This window comes from Mesoplodon densirostris, chromosome 16, assembly GCF_025265405.1.
Source record: "Mesoplodon densirostris isolate mMesDen1 chromosome 16, mMesDen1 primary haplotype, whole genome shotgun sequence".
Classification (NCBI taxonomy): domain Eukaryota; kingdom Metazoa; phylum Chordata; class Mammalia; order Artiodactyla; family Ziphiidae; genus Mesoplodon; species Mesoplodon densirostris.
Genome location: NC_082676.1, coordinates 35073077 through 35091194, shown reverse-complemented (window position 1 = coordinate 35091194; position 18118 = coordinate 35073077). Strand labels below are relative to the sequence as shown.

The 18118-nt window shown below is 44.5% G+C and overlaps 1 protein-coding gene across 3 annotated transcripts in view; it reads right to left on the bottom strand.

Annotated features, from left to right (window-relative positions):
• Positions 1 to 18118, bottom strand: part of ZKSCAN1 (zinc finger with KRAB and SCAN domains 1) — a 61487-nt gene that overhangs the window by 24772 nt on the left and 18597 nt on the right. The window contains exons 1-5 of one of the 3 annotated variants that reach the window (XM_060078688.1): positions 14445 to 14556; positions 5314 to 5829; positions 4908 to 5061; positions 2790 to 2881; positions 2391 to 2517 (exon numbers count right to left, since the gene is read on the bottom strand). In XM_060078688.1, coding sequence (XP_059934671.1) covers positions 2391 to 2517; positions 2790 to 2881; positions 4908 to 5061; positions 5314 to 5739 — 799 coding nt within the window. In that variant the 5' untranslated portion in view covers positions 5740 to 5829; positions 14445 to 14556. Of the gene's footprint in view, positions 1 to 2390; positions 2518 to 2789; positions 2882 to 4590; positions 4630 to 4907; positions 5062 to 5313; positions 5830 to 14444; positions 14557 to 18118 lie in introns of those variants that run through there. The other 2 variants (XM_060078683.1, XM_060078686.1) reach the window with 2 other exon arrangements.

The window sequence follows — 18118 nt, the reverse complement described above, 5'->3', positions numbered from 1 at the left end:
TTAATCGGAAAGAATAAATACACATTAAAAAAAAAAAATCATGGGGCTTCCCTGGTGGCGCGGTGGTTGGGAGTCCGCCTGCCGATGCAGGGGACACGGGTTCGTGCCCCAGTCCGGGAAGATCCCACATGCCGCGGAGCGGCTAGGCCCGTGTGCCATGGCCGCTGAGCCTGCGCGTCCGGAGCCTGTGCTCCACAACGGGAGAGGCCACAACAGTGAGAGGCCCGCATACCGCAAAAAAAAAAAAAAATCATGGTCCAGGGATTTCCCTGGTGGTCCAGTGGTTAAGACCCCGTGCTTCCAATGCAGGGGGGTGCGGCTTCAATCCCTGGTTGGGGAACTAAGAGCCCACATGCTGTGAGGCTAAAAAAAAAAAAAATTAAAAAAAAATCATGTTCCAGTTCTAATTAAGAATTTATGAGTTAATGGGCTTCCCTGGTGGTGCAGTGGTTGAGAGTCCGCCTGCCGATGCAGGGGACACGGGTTTGTGCCCCGGTCCGGGAAGATCCCACATGCCGTGGAGCGGCTGGGCCCATGAGCCGTGGCCGCTGAGACTGCACGTCCGGAGCCTGTGCTCCGCAACGGGAGAGGCCACAACAGTGAGAGGCCCACATAACGCAAAAAAAAAAAAGAATTTATGAGTTAAAAAAAAGAGAGAATGGACAGGTCTTTCCTAGAAAATGGTAAGTGGTATTACCAGAAAGTAAGGAATGCAATTAATAATAAAAAAAAAAGCAAATACTCTGCCAATTCTGTGAGATTTTTATTGACAAGGTGATAGTTAACAGGCAAAACAAGGAGCGCTGAACCTGGCAGGTTACCTTCAGACACAGAAACTAGTTTCTCTCCACCAGGGAGAGCAGCACAGAGCTGACAGTGCTCAAGCAACAGGAATGAGGGTGAAGAAGCTGGTTGGGGCATTAGTACATGTAACTGAAACCTGCACTGACAAATGACTGAGAACTACTGAGAACAAAGAGACCGAAAACAATTCCGGAGACAGCCCACAAAGGACGTAATATAAGACAAGATCTTACAAATGCAGAGATGATCCTCTGATTTTAGCAATCTGCCTGTTAAAACACTGGAATATATTCTTATTGTGAACTGCTATATTTTGTGTGCCACCCTGTTTTTTAAGTATAGACTAAAAATTGTTCAGTACAAAAACACTATTTTATATATGTTTACATTTGTCTAGGAAAAAACCAAACTATCCCAAATCTATTCTTTATTTACTTGGCCTTAAGAAACCTTTCCAAGTGAGTGTGCACTATCTCAACGCAATCACTGAAGGAGTTGAGTATCTAACCCCTGACTTGAGTGATGAAATCACCATAAATACTGACCTGATCATAAGGAAGAGGAAATTGGTCTACTTCTTTCGAATTCCAAGCCTAGGTCCTTGATGATCTGGATAGTTCCCCGGCTGTTCCCAATGTTTTGTTTTGTTTTAAGTTAGCAAGGGGTGGGTACTACCCCGCTCACAAACAGAGATCAGTTTTTTGGCTTAATTTTCACCTCGTCCAAAGAGCAAGTACTAAGAAACAACAAACCCCAGTTATCCCTGTGGTTCAAAACAAAACTTGAGGTTTCTGTAGTAACATCCTTTCTTCATAACTTCCCTTCATTCACCCTACCACTGCCCTCCCTAGGCACAAGTCTTAGGAAGTGGCCTTCCCTATGACAGGACTGATCTGAGAGCTTCCTGCAGTACTGTCTCCCAGGGGTTAAGACCTAATAGAGACATATGGGACTGTTTGTCAACTGTCACCTTGTCTTATCTGGTTGATGCCTCTTAGAACTTCTTTGTTCTTTAACTACACACTCAGGAGCCAGAGCTCTTCATAGAAGATCACCATTAGGTTTGGAATCTGGGAATCCTGACCATAAGGGAGGTACAGGTGCAAGTTCATGGAATTATACAGAGCTGTCGTGGAGCAGCGCTCACAGGATGCAAGACTGAAAGCCCATGGCAGGATGCAGTGTAGGTTCAGGAACATGGTCCCAGGTTAGGATTAGACTGATGATCAATTCTCACCTGGCCCTCTATACTAGGAAATACAGACACTCCCCCTGACAAAAGCACTTAATTGTATCCACAGGGAATGAAGCAGAGTCCTCAATGGTGACAGAGTAGTTGAAGAGGTGGGGATTCAGAACATAAAAGTATTTCTGCTTTCAAACAGCAAAAACTACCTAGAGGTAAAAAATCCACCTGGAATCAGGAAGTCCCAGTACCAGGCTTTTGGGATTAAAGAAACTCAAATTGTTCTCCTTCTCTATCTGAAGAAAGGGGCTCAGTAGTCTCTAACACATCAGAGATCCCAGAACTAACAGAAAAAGAGGCAATACAATCTTATCAGACAATAATCCTGCAGCCATCTTACCCTGGGAAATCACGTTCCCATAATTCTCCTGCCTGGTGTCCCTATTCAGATTCCTCCGAGCCAGGTTCTGACATCCCCATTCCTCCAGGATGAGGGACACGGCCATGTCCTCGATCTTCACCATTGCCTGAAATAACATGAGATCCCCACACTCAGTTCTCCCAAAGTCCAGGGACAGTCCCACTGCCCGAACCTGGAGTCGGGGACGGAGGTGACTGCAAACCTACAGGATGCTGGGAAAGAAAAGGTGACCACGCCAGGCTCTAGTGGACAGGTGGGAGTGGGGCTACTCTGTGGGCAGGGACATCAAGAGCCAGTGTCCTGGTGAAGACCGCTGAAAGAGCCCCAGGAAGAGGCAGATGTGAGGGACTCAGGACGGCAGAGGGGCCCACAGCTCACCTGGGAATCTGCCGAGAACAGTGCAGATGCCATCGCCTGGTCTCTGGGACCCCCCTCGTGATGAGAGGCAGGAACGTGGGTGGCAGGGAGAGCTGAGGGAGGAGAAAGGAGCTGTGAGTGAAGCCAGCTCTGCTCTGGGCCTTCCCTCAAAGAAGGGCCCAGGGGCACCCTCTTTCTTGTACAAGCATGCCCAATGTTCAGTGTTTAACTACAGAACTGAGAACCACAGAGAATATAAGAAAGAAAAGGCATGATCTGTGTCTTCCCAAGACCTCTGTTCTTAAGCAGGAGTAACAAGGGTCATAAAAGGGTCCTTAAAATCACCTGGTTCAACTCCTACATTTTAAAGAAGGGGAAACCGAAGCCCCGAGAGGGTAAACAACTTGCCTAACATCATCCTGTTAAGAGGGCAGAGCCAGAACTAGAACCCGGGTTCCTACTCTCAGCCACAGAAGTAGGTAACACTCAGCCCACATTCAAGTCTGGCTCATAATTTAATTTTCTCCAGTCCAACGAACAGTATACTAGGACTTCAGAATCCCATTCAGTTGTGGAAAATGCAACAGTTTTTAAAATCTTTAGTATAGTAATATCTTGAAACACTGAGAAGGAAGGGGCTCTTCTTACTTCTGGGTAAGTTTCTGCCATTTTTTGTCCCTCTACTTTTCTCCCTCACTTAGCCACAGTTTTTGGATAAAATGCACACATGATTCGAATGTCAAGGAGACATTTACAAATGTATAAAGGTCTGGGTTGACACTCATCTAATAAAAGACATCTACAATATAAGATCACACTAACTGCGATGTGCAAGAAAAACTGGAAAAATTTTAAACGGCAAAATCAAAATCCTCCCTTGCCAAGTAATGTTAGATTTGGAAATGTTACTGGTGAACAGATGATGTTACTGCGCTGCAAAGATACTAGAAAAACTAATTTGAAATGGAATTAGTAAATCTTGTAACTATTTCAGAATATACAGCAATAATATAAGCTAAAGCAAAATGTAGAAAAAGATCAAGTACCTAGCACTTTAACCCTCTGAGAGTTAGGAAACACTCTGGAAGATGAGCAGCACAAAGAGAAACTGAGAAAGTGCATATGCCTCAATTCCTTCAAGAACTATTTACGACTTAACAACTGTATGTTCCAGGGTCTGGAAAGCTGCTACTCTGGTAACCTGAATCAGCCCTAATCTGGCACTTAAAACCACGAAGATCCTCCTCCGTTTCCTGACTTCACCTGGTGGAGTGGGGAGAGAGCTCACAAACCCTACGAGGACCTAACGGGACTGGGTGGACAGCGGTGGATAAACATCACAGCGCACTGGTTGGCTCACAAGGCTTTCTCCAGCTTACGAGCGCTGGCTATCCTGCAGAATGCACGGAAGACAATACTTCCTTAAGCTCTAATATTCCTATCCTGAATGTCATCATAAATAAACACACTGGTTAAGGACTGAGCCTTTGTCATCTCTTGCTGAACAACCATACTTTTAGCATGTTATTTTTTTTTTCTTTTACTGATATTCTACGTATCAACTTTGATTTTAACATGGATAAAAATATTGTTAATATTTCCCTCAAAGGAAAAAAAATTCAACTGATTTTTATTTATATGACCCTGAAGTGATTTTTTTGCCTCATGTTCCTCAACCAAAAACAAAATATTTTTTCCATCCTTTTCCCATTCTTTGGAATTTTTGAAAGTAACCAAGAAATAGAGTGATGTTACAGTATTTTACACATTTTAAATAAAATGAATTGATAAATGATCCTTTTAAAGATAATTTACGACATACTAGAGTGTTGGCTATATTTCATCTCTTCCTAGGACTTTCCTGTAAAAAAAAAAAAAAACCTGCTAGACATCCAGAATACTAACAATTCAACAAATAATAATAATGTCCACCCAAGTTCATTATGCACATTTCACTTACCTCCTTGGTAACATTATTTAACTCCTGAAATTGGTCTGTAAGTTATATTTCCTCTGATATTTAGTAATAACAATAGAAGTAAACATGCTTCTCTATTACAGGCATTTAGCAACACAGAGAGGGCACTCCCATCTGGAATAGTTTGCTTCTTTCCCGCCATGTGAAACCTTGCTTCTTACCCCGTGGTTGTAAGAGGCGGGGTTTCCGAGATGAATGCTTGAAATGGGACTGGGTCGCCTCATGAGGAAGGTCAAAGCTCGAGGACTCCTGTACTGGATCCAGAGGCACCATCCCCCTTGCGAGCATCTCAGGTCCATGAACTTGACCTGGGACCTGAGGACAAACAGGTTGGGCTTGTGGGTAAATCACTTTTTAAACAGGAATTTAAACAAACGAAAAAAGACAGTAAATATACCAGTGGCTGCAGGAAGGACAGGGCCAGAATACTTTTTAATATCCAAGCAGAACAGGGTCAAAGCACCACAAGGACTATATTAATACAAACTTTAAGTCAGTAACTTTCTCTCTGCTCCAGTCTCAAAGTCCACGTGCTGCTCGCACATGACAGGTTTCCCCTCTTCTTACCTGCTGTCCTGATAAATCCAGCTCCAGATCTTCCAGAAGGGTCACAGCCTCCTCCCCACTATCGGGACGGTATTCCTGCAGCCAGACTTGGAGCTCCTTGGGCAGAATGGAAAGGAACTGCTCCAGCACCAGCAGCTCCAGGATCTGCTCCTTGGTGTTTATCTCTGGTCGCAGCCACTGGTGACAAAGTTCCTTCAGTCGACTCAGGGCCTCTCGAGGCCCAAAAGTGTTCTGGTAACAGAAGTGCCTGAACCGCTGGCGGAAGATCTCTGGGTCAGGAGGAGGAGACTCCTGCAGACTGGCGTCCTGCCCCCACACGTGCTCTTCCTCATCTTCCTCTTCGACCTTCACTATCACAATGCCGTCCTTCTCCTGGGCAGCGTGGGGGGACAGACCGGTGGCTTCCCTTGACTCAGCAGTCATCATTCAGGCTCAGGGACCTGACTTGATCCAAACAGGGTCTGTGCTCTCCTTTCTGTCCTGGGAAATGTTTTCTGATATGTTTCTGTACTATTCCTGAAGGAGTAAAAAAAAAAAAAAAAAAAAAAGTTATTGGTACCTTTATGAAAAGTGACCTGTGCTGTTAATACTTCATACAAGGCTCCACATCAAGGCATTAAAAATGCCTCTGGGGGCTTCCCTGATGGAGCAGTGGTTAAGAATCTGCCTGCCAACACAGGGGACATGGGTTCGAGCCCTGGTCTGGGAAGATCCCACGTGCCGCAGAGCAAATAAGCCCATGCACCAGAACTACTGAGCCCACGAGCTACAACTACTGATCCCACGTGCCTAGAGCCCGTGATCCACAACAAGAGAAGCCACCGTGATGAGAAGCCCGCACACCGCAACGAAGAGTAGCTCCCACTCGCCGCAACTAGAGAAAGCCCACACACAGCAATGAAGATCCGACACAGCCAATCAATCAATCAATCAATCAATCAATCAATATCTCTGAATAGCAAAGGGGGAAAAAAAAAGCCTCCAGAGCCACACTGTTTTCCCTGTCACTGTAGATATTAAGGTTTGCAAACAAACTTCCAACTGGCAAATCCCCCCCTCAGGGTGTTTGCCTGAGCACCGTCCCTCCAGGAGGAGGGCAGGCTATGACATCATGTGTTTACACGCTAAGCCCAGTGAGAGCGGAATGTTAGTGGGGTGCCAGGCACCCGCTTCAGCAGCACGCTAGCCATCTTACCACCTCCCATGACACCCTTGGAGCACCATCTCACAGATGACACGACTGCGGCTCGGAGGACTCAAGTGATTTGCTCAGGAACAGGAGGCTACCTCCCTAGCAGAGTCAATACTCAAGCCAAACGTGAAGGCCAGGACTTGCTAACCCACCGTCTAGCTATTTCTATTATTTTTATGGGTGCCTTGGTCAGTACGAGATGATCCACTTTGGACAGAGAAAGAAAATATCAGAACGTCTATTTATATTTTAAAAGTGAGAAAAAATAAACCATATTTAATGTACAAATGGAGAGTACCAAGCTCACTTGGTCTAAATGCTGAACTGTGACATGTCACACATGAGACAAGCGTGGGTGTGTGTGTGAGCAAAATGGGTCAAATGATACAAACTTCCAGTTATAAAATAAGTTAAGTCCTGGGGATGTAACGTACAGCATGGTGACTACAGTTAATAATAATACTGGGGGCTTCCCTGGTGGCGCAGTGGTTGAGAGTCCGCCTGCCGATGCAGGGGACATGGGTTCGTGTCCCGGTCCGGGAAGATCCCACATGCCGCGGAGCGGCTGGGCCCGTGAGCCATGGCCGCTGAGCCTGCGCGTCCGGAGCCTGTGCTCCGCAACGGGAGAGGCCACAACAGGGAGAGGCCCGCATACCGCAAAAAAAAAAATAAATAAAAATAATAATAATACTGTACTGCATATTTGAAAGTTGCTGAGAGTAGTTCTTAAAAATTCTCATCAAAAGAAAATAAAATGTAGGGGACTTCCCTGGCAGCGCAGTGGTTAAGAATCTGCCTGCCAATGCAGGGGACACGGGTTCAAGCCCTGGTCCGGGAAGATCCCACGTGCCTCGGAGCAACTAAGCCCGTGTGCCACAACTACTGAGCCTGAGCTCTAGAGCCCGTGAGCCACAACTACTGAGCCTGTGTGCCACAACTACCGCAGCCTGTGCGCCTAGAGCCCCCGCTCCGCAACAAGAAGCCACCGCAATGAGAAGTCCATGCACCGCACCGAAGCGTAGCCCCCGCTCACCGCAACTAGAGAAAGCCTGCGTGCAGCAATGAAGACCCAATGCAGCCAAAAATAAATAATAAAAGAAAAAAAGAAAATGTAACTATGGTGACAGATGTTAACCAGACTTATTGTGGTGATCACTTTGGAATATACACAAATATTGAATCCTTATGTTGTACACCTGAAACCAATATAATGTTACATATCAATTACATCTCAAAAAAAAAGAGAGACAAGCAGCTTTAAAGATTCTTTCAGAGAAACTACAATTAGGGAAATACTAACGATGCAAACACACACAAACAAGAAAACTGCACAGCAATTTTTAACTCAGCCAGGTTAGAAGGTAAAAACAAATGTGGAACTGAATCAAACTTAAGAAGTCAACCAGTAAGTGAGAAAGTAGCTGCTTAAAAAAAATTGTGAGGAAAGATATATTATGAGAACAGATGTGTGTTGTTACATAATTTTAACTGCCAAAAATGATACTCAGTTTCCTGGAAAATCTTTATTATCTACACACTTTAAAAACTTGGAAATATTTCCTAATTTGTTTAAAAATTTTCCAAATGAGAATTTTTAGTGGGTCTTAAATCTGTTTGTTAAAATTATAAAACACCTTTTTTTTTTGGCTAAACACCTTTTTATTTTTTTTATTGGAGTATAACTGCTTTACAATGCTGTGCTAGTTTCTGCTGTACAATGAAGTGAATCAGCTATATGTATACATATATCTCCTCCCTCTTGGACCTCCCTCCCACACCCACCATCCCACCCCTCTAGGTCATCACAGAGCACTGAGCTGAGCTCCCTGTGCTATACCGCAGGTTCCCACCAGCTATCTATTTTACACATGTTTATGTATTTATGTCAAACCTAATCTCCCAATTCATCCCACCCTTTATAAAACACCTTTTGATTAGTTTGTAAGAACAGATGATTTAAGGGCATGGAAAATGGAAATGTACTAGCTGAATTTCAAGAACAAAAATTTAACATGGTTGGTGGACAGGATCAATCATGAGTTACTGAGCAGAGGCAACAATGTGTTGCTTCCATCTGAACTGACAAATCTTTGTGAAGCATCTTTTTTTTTTCCACCTCTACAGCCATCAAAATTAAGCATCAAATTCAACCTTTAGAGACAGAGCATCCAATTGTTCTATAACAATGAGATAAGCCAAGAGTTTTAAACTAGCAAAGTATTTTTAATTACATGGCTCTCACTGAAGAATTATTAGTAATTTTGATGGAAAAAGGATCATGTACATTGAAAGCACAAAAATTTTTCTAGAATAGCACAACTTAATGTATTTTTTTATTATACAAAACACTGGTACATGTATATAATTTTTCTAAATAGTTTTTACTGACAGAAACGTGTGACCAGAAGTTTGGAGATGACTGTTCTAATCGCAAAGAATATGATTTTAATCTGAGATTTATCACAGGATTAGTTTCTTTCTCTCTCTTTCTTTGGTCCTTAATGAAAACCAGAAACCCTTATTAAAATAGCAGTCTATAATAACAATAAAGAATATTACATTCAAAAAGGCTTTCTACATAAATGTAAAAACAATGTGGGAATTAAGTCATTTCTCCAATGATTTTAAACTGGTAAAAGTCCTGTTGCAAACCATCTTCTAGCCCTTCCCATCCACTCCTTCAGATCTGTTTTGCATCCACCCACCTTGCCGCAGGAAATATATTTGTTTTTCAACTTCAGAACAGCTTTACCTGGAAAGTCCTTACAGTTACGAGTATTCAATTTCCTAACCATTTCTGAAATCTACAATATGCAAAGTGTCTTGCTAAACTGAGGGGAATAAAAAGATGAGAAGCACCATTCCTATTTTTACACAAATAATTACAGTACAAAGCAGATGTGCCAACAGTTCTAAGGAGGTTACAACCTGAGTGCTGGAGAAGCCCTGAGGAGAGACTGACAGCTACAAGGCAGCTTCCAGGAAACAGCTCCCCTGGAGCTGGGACCCAGACAGGAAGAGGCAGCGAGTAGGGAGTCCAAGAGATCACTCCTTTGGCTAGCTTTCTCCCAGCTGGAGGCTAAATAATTCCTGTAAGGTTTAGCCTCTTTATTTCGTTGTGAAAAGTGAAAAGAAAGACTATCTTTTCCAGCTATGCCTCCCAGAACTGTCTTCCACCACCCTAATCCAGGCTCCACATCTCCTGCCGAGACTAGGGCCTTAGCTCCATACAGTTTCTCTAGCGTCCATTTCTCCCCTTTCTAATACGAACAACATACCAAGGTCAACTTAGTATTGCCAAAGCATGCTTCTGGTCATTCCCTCCTTCCCCTCAGTTACTGTCAATGAATCCCTGACATCTACCGATTTAGTGTTCAAACAACACACCCCCTCGACCTTTCTACTCCCATTACTTTCCTTAGTAGTGATCTCCTATGTTTCAGCCTATTGGGCCCATTAATGTTCACCAAGCATAGGGTGCGACTTTGCATCTTCAGCCCTTTGCTGGGACCAGTCTCCTACCTTTATCTACCTCTACTGGCCAAATTTTCACTCACCCTTCAAGATGTACACTGTCTCCTGACATTCTGAATTAAATAAGATATCTTCCTCCTTTGAACACCCCTGGTACTTTCTCTGTTCCTATCTTAGGCACTTCTACTCTCCTTGTATTATCATTACTTGAGTTGCAGTTCCTATCTCCACCTTCCAACTGAGCCCCTCAAGGACAAGGACTTTTGTTTACTTATCTTCTAGGGAACTGGGGAGACTGTTAAACGGCACAGAAGAAATAAGAACAACTCAGGGACTTCCCTGGTGGTCCAGTGGTTAAGACTCCACGCTCCCAATGCAGGGGGCCCGGGTTCAATTCCTGGTCAGGGAACTAGATCCCACATGCCGCAACTAAGACCCAGCACAGCCAAAGAAATAAATAAATATTAAAAAAAAAAAAAGGAAAAGAAAAAAGAACAACTCAAACCATTACAGCTCCCCCTGCCGTCTTATTGCCTTTAGTGGCAATTAGTGATCAGACAGCCCACGAACATCTCATCACTCAGGCGCAGAATCTCACCTTCCTTGACTCCTCTCTCCTTACGTGCATTCAGTCTCCAAGCACCAGGGAGAAGTAATTCTTTGTTCATACTTATTTTTCTATCTAGCTCCGTGGAGGCCAGCTTCCTCTCTTTGGTGCCCTGCCTTCATCCCCCACCCCAGTTCACCTCCCACCTTGCTCTCAGACCTCTTCCTTAAACTCTAGAGCCTTGCAGTCAATACTCCCCAGCACCTGGTCCCAGTTTCCCCATCAAGCTTCATTTCCCATGAATTTCTCTCCCTCCCCTGCATGAACCTTTTCCATCCAGCAAAATGAGTCTACTCAGTACTTCCTAAATATGTCTTGTATTTTGAACACCATCCTTTTCTCCCATGATAATGCCTGGGATTTCCCTCCCCGTCTTCTCTGACTTTTCAAATCCTACTTATCCTTCAGAGCTAAGCTAAAATGCAACTTGCCCCTCATCTGTTCAAGAGGCCTCTAGTAGGCATTATAGGAAGAACCAATGTTAACTGAGTGCTTGCTATGTACCAGGCATTTCACACAACACCCTCAGGAGGCAGGTACCATTGTTGTCTCACTGTATAATGAAAAAACTAAGGTTTACAGATGTTAAATAACATACCCAAGGTCACAGAGCAATTGAACGGTAGAGTGAGGATGTGAAATTAGGTCTGTGGGACCCCTCAGTTCAAGCTCCAACCACCATACTAAACTCATTCTGTCCCAACGTGTGGGGTAAGGAAGGGCTTCTGTGGACATACGGATTCTTTCGAAGAGGAAGGCCTATGAAGGATGACCACTCAGGAATGGGCCTCACCTGCCATCCACTGTTTTCACTGGAGAGCTGCGTGACTAAGGAGACACGGCAGGAGATGCAAGTGGGAATCATCTAAACTCTAACCAGGTGGGACCTTCAAAAGAGACAACTGAGCAGAGCTAGTGTGGCATCTAGCCTGGTGTCAGAAATCTCATTTATGAAAATTCTGTTCCATCTTAGGCATTTAAGGAGACTAAAGGAATCTTAATTTGTGCCCACACCTTAGCCAGTTTTGAAGAGTAGGATGCTCCTTGGGTCAGTGGGACTCAACAGGAAGGGATTCTGAGGAGGAAGTGAGACCTTAAGGGACAGAGATGAGGGCACGGTCACAGCCCCTCTTCCCCCAATTTTGACAGGTACCCTCCCCCCCCCATTTCTCTGCTCCTACTTTGGGCAGGAGAAAAGCCACAATAGCGGTGGAAGGGCTGGGTTTTATTTTAGGTTTCAGAGGATCTGTGCACACAATCTTTTCTCCTCTCTCTAAACTCTAAGCCCTAATGGTCTCCACCAAGCATCTGCTATTCAAGTTCTTTCTTGGTAATTTAATTTTTCATGCCATCTTCTTCGACTGGGCTATTGTTAAGAGTATGCGTCTTTGTACCTCTTAGACCACTTAGTATGACCTCTTTGCAAGCACTAGTTTTTAAAAAATACTTGACTGAATGTTACTCTTTTTGGCCCATTCATACAGCATTCAAAGTTGCCCTCAAATTACAGGCGTGGAAGAGTTTCACTGAGCTGCATCACCACTTACCAGCTGATTTTAGGTTAGTTACTCTAAGTACAGATGTTTCTTCTCTGGGTTAAAAAACAGTATTTGTCTCACAGAGCTGCTGTGAGGATTATAGGAGTTAACATATATGAAGCACTTAAAACAGTCTCTGGCATTTAGTAGGCACTAGAGAAGTGTTTTAAATTTTTTCAATAAACTTAAGAGATGTAACTATACTTTCCAATTTTCAGCCTGCTTAAAAGATTAAGCAACAGGAGAAATCCTGTAATAGTGAAAGTAGCACAGGGTGGAACACCTGAATCCTAGTCTCCCATGAGTAAGAGTGAGTCCCTCCCTGGGTGAGTTATTTAACCTCTCTGACATCCAGTATCCTTATCTGTTAAATTGGGGCAGGGTGGGGGAGGCAACAGAGGAGCAGAAAACTACCTCTGGGGTCCCTTTGAGCTGAAAACCATTCTGACACACTATCCGATTTAGATAAGATCACCCCCAGTACCTGGTTCTCCCCGAAGGTAAATACGAAAGATTTTCTTACAAAAAAGGCTTGGAGTTACAAGCTCAGTTTATTCCAAAGGCTATTTTCTAAACAGGCCAGTATCTTTTCCAGGGCATAGTCCTCAAAGTTTAAACTGCCTCCCACCCATTTCTGAACAGAGCTCTAAGATGTTTTAAAACATGAAAAAGCTACCTTTAAAAGACAACTAGGGCTTCCCTGGTGGCGCAGTGGTTGAGAGTCCGCCTGCCGATGCAGGGGACACGGGTTCATGCCCCGGTCCGGGAAGATCCCACATGCCGCGGAGCGGCTGGGCCCGTGAGCCATGGCCGCTGAGCCTGCGCGTCCGGAGCCTGTGCTCCGCAACGGGAGAGGCCACAATAGTGAGAGGCCCGCGTACCGGAAGAAAAAAAAAAAAGACAACTAGCTACCCAAATACTGATACTCAGAATGAAAAGGTAACATTTAACATAACACTCATCTGTATTTAGATACAATATAAAGTTAGAAAAAATTTAAATGCTTAGATCAAGTAGGGAATCAGCAAAAGACTATGATATTAAGTAGCTAGCTTCCCTGTTTGTATTTTAAGATTGGTGAAAACTGCCTGAAATAATGAACAAGCATCGTGCATAGTAATTCAGAGACAATACAAACTTGGAGAAACATTCTGGGACAAATGACCATTATGGTTCCCTAAGTAATAAAGCTACTTCTCCACACGTGGCTGGCAAATACAGTAACAGGGCTTTGTTGACTGGTTACAATGAATCCCCCACAGTTCAATTCGACAACTATTTACTGACCACCTCCAATCAGCCTAGCAATAGTCTGTACAATAAATGCTTTCTTTGGTCCCAGGCCATGTAACAGCTGCTCTCTGTAATGAAAGTATCTTATTGAGTACTGGAGGCACTGCAGGAAACGGAGGGCAGGGGGTCAGTGTCAGGCTGAGCTGTAGCTGAATTTTTCAATTATATTGACCAAATCAAATTATCTCATTAAATTTTCTTTGGAGAAAACCTAGTTAATCTGATTGATGACAAAACTGAGAGTTGGCGGAAGTGTCTTATCTTATCCAAGGTCACTCAGTTAATCAGTCTCCTAATGGCCCCGCGCAATTTCCACAAATTCCTTTCACTCTTCACCCCTTCCAAGTCAGGCAGAATAACTACTACCCAGAAATGGAAAATCCACCTCATCTACCGGACAGCTCGTTTTCAAAAGCCTTCGAAATAGTCCATAAAGCTGAAAGAGAGTGGGATGTACATATAATCTCTACTAGACCCGAATCATTCTTTACCCGCTCTGACTAGGTTTCAAAAGCTCTTTTAATCACCGCTCGGGGGTGGGGGTGGGATGCGGAGAAGCAGGTGATCTGGAAACACGTATGCGGCACCTTGAAACGTGTCCATTTCTCAGCCTTCCGCATTTTTCACCTCGAGGTCCTGCAAGGACCCCGAAAAAAAAATCTCTCACTGGAATCAAAGCAAATGGCGACGAAAGCAGAGCAGAACATTCAGACAGGGGTCGGTTCGCTCGCGACCCGGTTCTCAGAAACGTCAAGCGACGATGACGACACTGCAGGAGAGGGGCCCGGAAGGGGCCCGCAGACGGCCTCCCAGGACCCCCGGCCAAGGACCGTCGCCCCCTCCCCGCCTGGGCCCGCGGTGGGGAGGGGACGGCCGGGCCTGGGGCGGGGACGCGGGCACGGACTCGCTTCACGCTGCGCCCCGGCCGCCCGGAGAGGACCCCGGGGCCGCAGCTGCAGAGCCCACCCCCACGCACACACCCCTGCGGCCCCGCCCGCCCCCCACAGAGGCCGGCCCCAAGTCTCACCGTGAGCCCCGGGAGCGGCCTGGGGTCGCTGGGCGAGCAAGGGGAGCTGACTCTGGGGATCAGGCCGGCTGAAGGGCGCCGCACACGGATCTAGGCCCTCCTAACGCCTCGACACAGACACAATGAGTCACAAAGGCCGGAAGTGTGTCAGCACCTCGTCTTCCGGGACTGCGCCGCGCTTCCGCGTCCTCTCTAGGAGCGCGGGAGGTTTTGGCATCTCGGTTCCCGAACGCTGGACCAGTCCCCTTCCCTGCCGTGGTCCTGTCTCCCGCTTTGGGGTCTCCGCCCTCAGCCTGTGCGCCCCGTGTGAAGGCTGGGGACGAAGGAGAAGGGATCCAGGCCTTTCGAGATACAAACAGAGTGTCCAGTTCTGACACCAGTCCGTCTGATAATTCGATTTCTCCTTTTTCATCTCGGGCAGTCCTTGTAGTAATTATAGTGATTACCAAGCAATAATACTATTTAATAATTGTATGTCTGTGGCAGAGGAGCTGAAAGAAGGGTGTACACAGAGGAAGGTCAAAGTGAAGCCAGCAGTGGCTGGTTTCACAAGACTGCCGTGGTAGTTTCTCTCGGGCCCTGAAGATGTCTGACAATTGAGTTGGTGGTATTTTTAAATACTTGGCCTGTGGATGAAGGACATCTTTCTACAACCAAGCTAGTTACAGGTTCTATGTTCTGCTCATGTGACATATGCTATTATAGCGATTTGAAAGAAGTTTTCAGAATAATAACAGACACTTTTGCCTTCAAGGTGCTTTCACAACCTACAACAATTAAGGCCTTCACCTGGCAAGATAAAGCAGAAATAATACTCTGCCTGCTGAGCAAGGGTGACCACAGGCTTTAATGATTGTGACTTTGCTGTATATTCCAAGGCAAGTTTGGGGGAGAGACTGAACTTAATAGCTTGGTTGCATGACTCCTATTGCTTGGAGGAGATTACTTTTTAAAAAATATTTGAAAACTAAAAGGCAATTACAGTTTCATTAAATGAAAATTGCAAAATGGAGAAAAATAATCAGCTGTAATCCCTCCATCGTAACCCAACTATGATGGTTTTAATGTATCCCTTTCCTATCTGTTTTCATATGTATATGTTTTTATTGTTTTAAACATGGTTCAAAACTATGATTGTATTGGATATGTGGCTGGTGTACTTGAAGCACCTGCCACATTCATATTGTGTGGCCACTTTTTGGACCAGAGCTGATGGGAACAGTTTTGGGCACTTGATGGAAACACAGCTCATATGCTGTGGTGGTCTGGTCTGAGAGCTCTGATGAATGGGACAGTAGGGAACTAAAGCAACTAGATCTCCTTTCTTGGGGAGTTCAAATGGGAGACACACAGAAAACTGGGGCCAAGCAGAAATCAGTCAGCAGAAGGCATTAGGTGACAGAAGCCACAAAGCCACAAAGCCATGGGTGTCATGGGTAAGCAGTGGTTTCAGTAGAGAAAACTCAACTGAAACAAAGACCAAGAGCGGCTGATGCACCACATGGCAGAGCTCACAGAAGGGAGCCCAGCCACCTAGTGCTGAGAACCCACAGCATGAGGAGGTGACAGCCTGAATAACCCTCAGGTTCCAAAGTTTTATTCTCTGCACCACTTGACTTTGCTGCAGATGCTCTTGTATCCTGTCTCCCTACTTCCCCATGTGACCGTGTGTCCTTAGAATAAATCCCTTGCCAACAAAAGAGTCTCACTTTGTTCCTTGCCACAAAGAAAAGCCCCATGTGGTTGATGTGAAATAATGCATGCTACTTAAAAAACCTTAATATCATATCATTAACATTTAAAATTTTGCTACACAGAATGGATAATTATCATTTTAATAGCTGTATAGTATTCCGTCAAGCAGCTGTACCATTAATTATTTAATAATTCCTGTATTTCTAGACATGCTGAATACTTCAAAAGTTTCGCTAGGTTAAGCAATATTTAAATGAAGATCTCTGTGCAGATGTCTTTTGGATTATTTAAATAGGACAGATTCTGACAAGCAAGTTTACTGAGTTAAAAAAATATATATATATGTACATATATATATATATATATATATTACCATTATTTACAATTGCCAAGATATGGAAGCAACCTAAGAGTCCATCAACAGATGAATGGATTACAAAGATGTGGTGTGTGTATACAATGGAATATTACTCCGCCATAAAAAAGAATGAAAATTTTCCATTTGCAACAACGTGGATGGACTTGGAGGGTATTATGCTAAGTGAAATAGGTCAGACAGAGAAAGACAAATACCATCTGATAGCAGTTATATATGGACTCTAAAAAATACAACAAGCTAGAGAATATAACAAAAAGGAAACAGATTCACAGATATAGAAAACAAACTAGTGGATATCAGTGGGAGAGGGAAGGGGGGAGGGGGAATATAGGTGTGGGAAGTAAGAGGTACAAACTATTATGTATAAAATAAGCTACAAGGATATATTGTACAACACAGGGAATATAGCCAATATTTTATAATAACTATAAATGGAGTATAACCTTTAAAAATTGTGAATCACATTTCCTCTGTGACTTATATAATATTGTATATCAACTATACACTTCAATAAAAAATATGCATACAACCATATTTCTTCCCCAAAGAGGTTTAATTCTTATCTTTGTCCTGCAGCAAATCTACTTACACCAGAAGGGTGGCAAATGTCCTTCCATTGACCTTGCTTAATTTATTGGGTCACATCAGAGTTATGGCAAAACATTTATATATTCATAACCATTGATCATATAATATGTATCAGGGATTATGCTTGACTTTGGAGGATACAAAAGTGACATAGCACTGGTCTTCGAGAAGTTTAAAGTCTGGTGGGGATATTAGATCAATGCATGGGTCACCAAAATACAAAGTGAAATGATGCATATATCCAGAGCCATATAAATACACTTCCCTGTCCTGACTGCAGGTTTCCCAGGGCAGAATTAAGGGATCTGTGGGGCCCCTCTTCCAAAGGTTACTCTCTGGTAGTAGAAAAAGGGCTTGTCTCTTCATAGCACAGGGAAATCTACTCTGTACTCTGTAATGACCTATATGGGAATAGAATCTAAAAAAGAGCGGAAATATGTATATGTATAACTGATTCACTTTGCTCTACACCTGAAACTAACACAACATTGTAAATCAACTATACTCCAATAAAAATTAATTTAAAAAAAAAGAAAAAGGGGTTGTCTCAAGCCTCCTCCAAGGTCAGCTGTGACAAGGTCAGCTGTGACAAGGTCAGCTTCTCCTCCTGCTGCCCCTAAGTGCCACTGCCTGCTGTTGTCTACTCTGAGTCCCCTGGCTTGGAAAAGCCTCTTCTTCAGTTCCTGGACTTATGAAAGGTCCATAACACAATACTGTTGTGCACCTGTGCCAGCGAGGCTGTGGGCAGAGCAGGGCGGGGTGGAAGGGGCCAGGCCAGGGAAGGAGCAGTCCCCACGTGAGGACCTTTCTCAGGTCGGCCACCTCTGTGCTGACTGAGGGCCTGGCCCTCACGCCTCCCCCCTCCCCCTGCCCCTGCATGGCACATCCTCTGTGACCCCAGCTGTCCCACTGTGTGTGGCCTCTGGCCTTCCCACCTGTCCCCTCTTGCTTCCTGTGGCTCCACAGAGAGACCACCACCAGCAGCCAGCCTGCTATCTGGCCCTTGTCAGCG